A 6,751-nucleotide genomic window follows, 5' to 3' on the forward strand; every position below is an offset into this window, starting at 1 on the left:
TAGCAATTATATGTTGCAAACAAAATTAGCTAGTTTAACTCCAAAGGCCTATATGGTACTCTTTATATGAATAGGCCATCTTTTGTATGTTAATCTAAACCTTAGATAGTTCTGCCAATGACTATGCTAATGACTATGCTGGTAATGTCTAAATATTTGTAGGGCAATCATTTTAAGTGACCCCTGCATGGGTATTTTGAGCTCTAAGGAGTTTGTAAGCTCTAAGTGACCCATGCGTGGGTATCAAGGTTGTCTTTTGTATGGTAATCTAAAGCTCTAGTTCGGCCAATATGCAGTGTTCTTCCCCTAATGTGCAACAGATTTCTTGAGCAAATACAATTGATTTAACAAGTATATGCACTGCTAGAAGATAACCAACATTGCAAAGTCCAGAAACTAACATTCACACAACAAGCATGCCCAAGGTGCTGTAAAGAGCCTAAGATCAATGTCCAGCAGGAATAAGTGTAGAGAAATAAACAAAGAAGAAGTGAGAGAAACATGACAAACATGACATCAATCAGTACAACTGAACAAAAGGATGACATACATCAGTTAATCTTGTTCAATACATGACAACAACACAAGCATCTCAATACATGTAACAAGCCACAGCCACTAACAACATTGGATAACTAGTACTGCACAATCAATTCATGCAACGATCTAAAATTTCTTCAAAGTCAATGTCATTCTCAGCACACCATGACGCATCGTCCTGCAGGCACTCATCTTCCTCCCATTGATCACAGCCATCAAATGGCAATTCGTCCTCCGGTTCCGATGCCTCTTGGCATTGCAGGGATGTGTATTTGAGTATCTCAGCCATTTCATCTAGCTTGACAAACAACTCATTCACCACATGACGCGGAACAAACTCGTGCACCACCTGGTACTGTGACATCAGCTTCCTCATCCGTTCGGCGTTGTCCTGCATCTCCATAATACAGGCAGCCAGGGCTCCCATTGTTCTCTTCTGAATAAGCTCAGGACTCTGCATATATGCAACCAACATTGGAAAATTTAGCTCCATAACATGGCAAGCTAGCTGCGAGGATGTAATTTGCAGTACTTGATTTGATCCAGATGGTTTTCCCAGAGTACAGCAACGAGGACTTACAGCATTTGCAGGAACGGAGCCCCAATGAACGATAGGGCGAGCCAGGCTACTGCGACAGTCGGCCATGCCGTGCACGGCGGGGTCGGAAGCATCGGCCTGGACGCCGCTGCCGATGAAGCTTGAACGCGCCCCCTTCTCCGCTGCAGGGCTCGGGATCCCACCGAAAGCTGCGCCGCGGAACGCCTCGAGACCCATGGTGGCGGCGGGATTGAATGGCACACCGGCGTGGAGGCTGCCGTGCCTTGGCCACGCCCCCTCCACACCAGCAGGGCCTGGGATCCTGTCGAAAGACGCGCCGCGGGAGGCCTCCAGACCCATGGCAGCGGCGGTGGGGAACGGCGCACCGGCCTGGAGGCTGTCGTGCCTTGGCCGCGCCCCCTCCACACCGGCAGGGCCCGAAATCCCGCCGAAAGATGCGCCGCGGGAGGCCTCTAGACCCATGATGGCGGCGTCGGGGAACGGCGCACCGGCCTGGATGCTGCCGTGCCTTGGCCGCGCCCCCACCACACCGGCAGGGCCCCGGATCCCGCCGACAAATGCCTCGCGGGAGGCATCCAGACCCATGGCAGCGCCGGCAAGGAGTGGCGCACCGGCCTGGATGGCGTTGGGGCAAGCGTGGCGGCAGGGCATGGACTCCATGGCTGGGTCGGCGGCGGGTAGGCGCACGAGCTGGCGGCGGCCACCCAGGGGGCGTCGGGCTGATTCGAATGGGATGGATGGGGAAAGGGGGCGTGTGGGCCCCACATGTCAGCGCGTGGCGCGGGACCCGCGTGTCGGGACGGAGCTCACGGCTGTGCTAACGTAAGCGGCTCAAGCGGCGTGGGAGGGCAAAACTGATGAGCACAACGCGTGGGAGGGTAGGACCGAGGAGTCTCAGGAAGTAAGGGTATGAATGAGGAGGAGGGCTCAACTAGAGGGACGCTTGTAAACCTTTCTTATTATCTCGGCAGATTATTGTACGTGATACACACGTGCAATTTGCTCGTGCAAGAGCGTTTTGCTGAATCTTGTGTTCCCGATGGAGCATATACCATTCAATGAGATGAGTTCTTCACTGGATATTTGTTCAATACCACAGTTGATGTTGCGACTTTATGTCGTTTGAGGACTGAGCATTATTATCACTTGCATTTGAGGTCAGCTGCACAGACTCAGACTTTAGCTGGGGGTATGAACTTGTTGAAGACCCAGATTGTTCGTCTGCTTTGTTGATAGCTGTGCGTTTGGACCTATTGGATATTTGCTCAATTTTGCTTCATATGAAGTGTTAGGAGAATACTCAAGTGATCTTGCTCATTGATTAGTCCGATGGACATTGGCATTCAAGATTTTGATATGGAGATTTATTATTCGTCAACACAAGGGAATTTGGCTCAAGGTGGAGATTGTTATATTGTGATCCAAATTCTGGTGGGAGATTGTTAGAATTTGGGCTTGGCCCATTAAATATTTAGTTATTCCAAATAAATCCCAAAAGCTCATGTGGTGCAAACTTTTAATCCCACATTGCTAGTGGAAGTTGAGGAGACCATGTGCCTCTCCTATATATATGTAAGCCGTATGTAGACGGCAGGGTAAGACATCGTAGATGAGCCATGTATCATCCCTGCTTGTAAATTCTCCTCAATAGTGATTGTCTTCCGTGGTTTTTTTCCCACAAGGGTTTTCCATGTAAAAATCGTGTCTCGTGTTTCAATCTTGTTTTTGCATTATTTGCTAACAGGAAAGACGGATGTGGGCTCACGGATGGCGAACATCGATGGAATAGGTGGCGGCCAAGCACAATGGCGTGGTGGAGGCCTGTGGCGTCGGGGTGCGGGGGATCTGCGACGGAGGGCAAGAACGACACCTTGCGCCGCCGGCAACGTATCTCCAACAGAGCATTGTTCTGTCCACGCTGCACGGACGCCTGCAGCTCGCCGGGGAGGCACGAGACGAAAAAACAACACATCGCCAGGAGGGTCACCGACGGCGCAGGGTCTCGTCGGGGCGCCAGTAGGAGTGTACCTCTGAAGCTCTACGTTGCGAGGATGCGGCGCGCCGGCGGGAGGCTCTCAGCGGCGCACGCGGTAGGAGGGGTTGAACAGGAGCCCCCCGCGGACGTCTGAAGTTCGCCGGGGTGATATGGGAGGGTCGCCGGCGGGAGGCTGTGCATCGCCACTAATCGGGAAACCGAATAGCCCACGATCTATTCGAAGCTGAATGGGATATAAGACCGATGTTAACCGGCGAAGGAAAAAAACGGATGGGCGAAGAAAAACCGCCGGCAGGGGACGGGGAGGTGGGCTCGACGCGGGGGACGGGTGCGCTCGGCACAGGGGTCGGGTCTGGGTGGTTGGGCTCGGGTACTGAATAATATTATTCACTACCTAGGTATCCATATAGATCTACTTTATATTTTTGGCGGAACAACTGAGTGAGAGTGAAGAGGGGTCCCAAGTTGGGTTGGGCTTGAGAAAAGCTCACGGGCCTTTTCATAGCTAGAGGCCCACCAATTGGGTTTGGCTGATAAAGCCTCGGATGGGTTTTTCGGTTAATACAATGCTAGCTCCTTTTTATTCATGCATGGTGTATACTAGACCGTATCGGAGCTGACAAACATGACACAACAGTAGCGCCTCGTCGCGCAACAGCAATAGCTGATGTGACGAGGCACTTTTCATCAGAAGGGAAACACGCGCACGCACAAACTAATTAAGACAGACTCGGTGACCTCGCCATGAACTCTCGCATGGCTCAGGCCTTCTTGCAACAACTACGTACAATGCTACACGCATCGTCGTCGTCGTCGATCGTCTCACAGCTAGCTAGCTGATGAGATGTGACACAATGCATGCAACCTTATTCCGATATGCAGGTGAAGAAGCGAACGGACGCGTATAGTAGATCGAGAGGCTGCAGCACCAGCAACAGCAGCTCCCTTCGTCTTAGGCATCAGCGTGATCCAAGGCCGCAGTAGCTGTTTCATCAATGAAAAATGCTGACGACGCTTTGTTGTCTTGGTCGTAGGGCCTCTGGTTGCGGCAGTCCAGGTTCTCGCCGTAGCTCACGCCAAGCTTGTCGCAGAAGTGCTTGTAGAAGCCGACTGCGTTGTCGTCAAGGTAGTGGCTGCTGCCGGGGCCGCACTGGTTGCCGTTGATGATGTTGGTGGTGAGGCCGTACCCCGGCAGGCGCCCCGTGGCCACGTCGGCGGAGGGGGGGCTCCACTGCCCCGTCATCACGTCGTGGCACGACGGCTTGGGGGACTGCGGCGTCATCCAGAACCAGATGGCCGTCTCGAAGGACAGCAGGGTGTTGTTGGCCACCGGCTCCGGGTGGTTGACCAGGTCCAGGCCGCCGCCGATGCCCTCCCCGGCCCGGCCGTAGTTGTCGTTCCAGGTGAGCTGGATGGGGCCCCGGCCGTAGTACTGCTTGCCGGCGACGCAGGGCCACCGGTTGCTGGGCCTGCAGTAGTCGGCGCGCAAATCCTCCACCTGCTCCTTGAAGCAGTAGCCCCAGGCGTAGGGGCCGCCGGGCGAGTGCGTGCCCCCGCCCGTGGTCAGGTGCGACGTCTGCGCCAGGAACGCGACGAGCTCGCGCTTCCGGGTCTCGGCGTCGCCGGTGGTGCCGAAGCCGGGGAAGGCGTTGGCGGCGGCGATGAAGGCGTCGTACGTGTAGAAGCCGCGGGCAGGGCACAGAGCGTCGTCGCGGTAAGGCAGCAGGTCATCGAACACGGAGCGTGAGATTATGGAGGCGACATCGCAGCCGTGGCACTGGCTCTGGCAGCCGTCGCCGCAGTAGTCGGAGGTGGAGCCGCAGTAGCCCCATTGGCTGCAGCAGAGGCAGTTGGGGCACAGCTTGCCGCCGGCCTCGGACCCGCACTGCTGCTGGGCTCGCACGGTGGTCGACATGGCCATGGCCACCGCCAGCAGCACTAGTGCCACCGCCGCTGTCAGTACTGCTCCTCTCCCTCTCATCATGGCTGCACGCGCAGGCAGATGAATTGGTGCTTCTTCAATTTGATTGCTGTATTCTTCTTTGGTAGCTAGCTAGCTAGCTAGCTGTGTTTGTGTTGTGTGCCAGAAGCGGAGGGAGGGCATGTCCTTATATAGCCAGCCAGCTGGCAAGCTAGCCAGCCAGCTCATTTGCATTGGTTTCAATCGAAGATCGACCATGGGCTTGTCATCATCAGCTAACAATATAATTATCGATAAGCTCCGGTGGTCTCGTGGATCACGTACGTGCTTGTTTATCGTGTCATCATCAGCTAACAATATCATGAGTTATCGATCATCAGCCCCAGTAGTGGTCTAGCTAGCTAGCTTGTTTTTATCAGCTAATGTACTAGAAATTAACAACATTGCATCTATCATGAGCAAAGAGTAGCTGCTAGCGGCAGCACGCAAGCTCGGTCGTCCTTAGATATTAATACTTAATGAAATGATAATATACATTACTATCCGTGTTTAAACAATAATCGTGTCCACCTAGTAATTAAGCACCTTGCAATGTACTCCTACGTGCAAAGTGCCAAAGTGGTGGTGTGAGTCACGCAGCCTACGGCTGCCGGCCGTACCGCGCAGCTGCTAGTGCTAGCACTGCCAACTGTATTTAAAGATGCCTGCACCGTCACCACCTTAATTAATTATATATTGTGCTCACCGCCCCGCCGCAGCAAGCAATCATGCATATCACGTGGCAGCATGTAGCATCCAAATCCTACGTTAAGTTGTCGTCGGTCGGGCTCCATGGGCTTAGCTTGTCCTGCTGGCGCGCCCGCCACCTCAGTAGGCCATCATCATCCACATCAACCGATACTACCAAAACTACCCCTATACAAACTTTAATTTACAAATTGAGCCAAGGGCAACACCTAAAGTGCTCCTAGGATTTTTTAATGGTTTCTACGTACTCCCACCCTACGTTCCAAATTAAAATGTGGGTCGTTTTAGCTAGTTTAGATTTATACATAGTGTTTTCTATATATACATCTTGATATAATAGCAAAAGTTATGAATCTAAAATAATTTAGACAGTCTACATTTTGGAACATGGGGAGTACTAATTAACTAACGAATGAGCTAGTAACTGATACAAGCTACGTAGTTACTACATGCATACATAGGCCCCGTTTGGATCCATGGACTAAACTTTAGATTTAAAGTTTAGTCCATTAGGTGATCCAAACAGGTGGACTAAAATTTAGTTCCACACCAACTAAAGTTTAGCCTATTAGTCCTCAAAACTCACTTAATTTGGACTGAACCAACTAGCAAACTTTGAAAAACCCAAAATACACCTCACGATGCACATGCATGCACGTCAACAACACAATCCAAGGGTAAAAATTATATTTCTATATGTGTCCGACCTAAGGTCACTAGTACAAAAATGATTTGTAGCAACGCCCCGGTTTTTTTAGGGGTGGACCTAAATTTGACCCGTTGCTACAAATAGCCGTAGATACTGTAGCAATTCACCCGCCCTTAGAAACACCATTTGTAGGGGCGGACGCGGGGTGAACCGCCCCTACAAATGGTGTTTCTAGGGGCGGCTGACACCCCCACCCGCCCCTAAAAAAGGAGCAATTTGTAAGGGCAGATGGGGGGTGAGCCGCCCCTACAAATGGATTTTTAGGGGTGGTGGGGCCCC

At 52.2% G+C, this 6,751-nt stretch overlaps 1 protein-coding gene across 1 annotated transcript; it reads right to left on the reverse strand.

Moving 5' to 3' along the window:
• Positions 1-3,645: 3,645 nt before the first annotated feature.
• LOC120670958 (chitinase 1-like) lies at positions 3,646-5,170 on the reverse strand. The gene has a single exon (XM_039951149.1). The coding sequence runs from the start codon at positions 5,077-5,079 to the stop codon at positions 4,048-4,050; it is 1,032 nt and encodes a 343-aa protein (XP_039807083.1). The 5' UTR covers positions 5,080-5,170; the 3' UTR covers positions 3,646-4,047.
• Between the last annotated feature and the right edge of the window lie 1,581 nt (positions 5,171-6,751).

Source organism: Panicum virgatum, chromosome 4N, assembly GCF_016808335.1.
Source record: "Panicum virgatum strain AP13 chromosome 4N, P.virgatum_v5, whole genome shotgun sequence".
In the NCBI taxonomy this organism is placed as follows: domain Eukaryota; kingdom Viridiplantae; phylum Streptophyta; class Magnoliopsida; order Poales; family Poaceae; genus Panicum; species Panicum virgatum.

Excerpts from the sequence above, each read along its gene's own strand:
- LOC120670958 (XM_039951149.1), bottom strand. The coding sequence starts at position 5,079 with ATGATGAGAGGGAGAGGAGCAGTACTGACAGCGGCGGTGGCACTAGTG.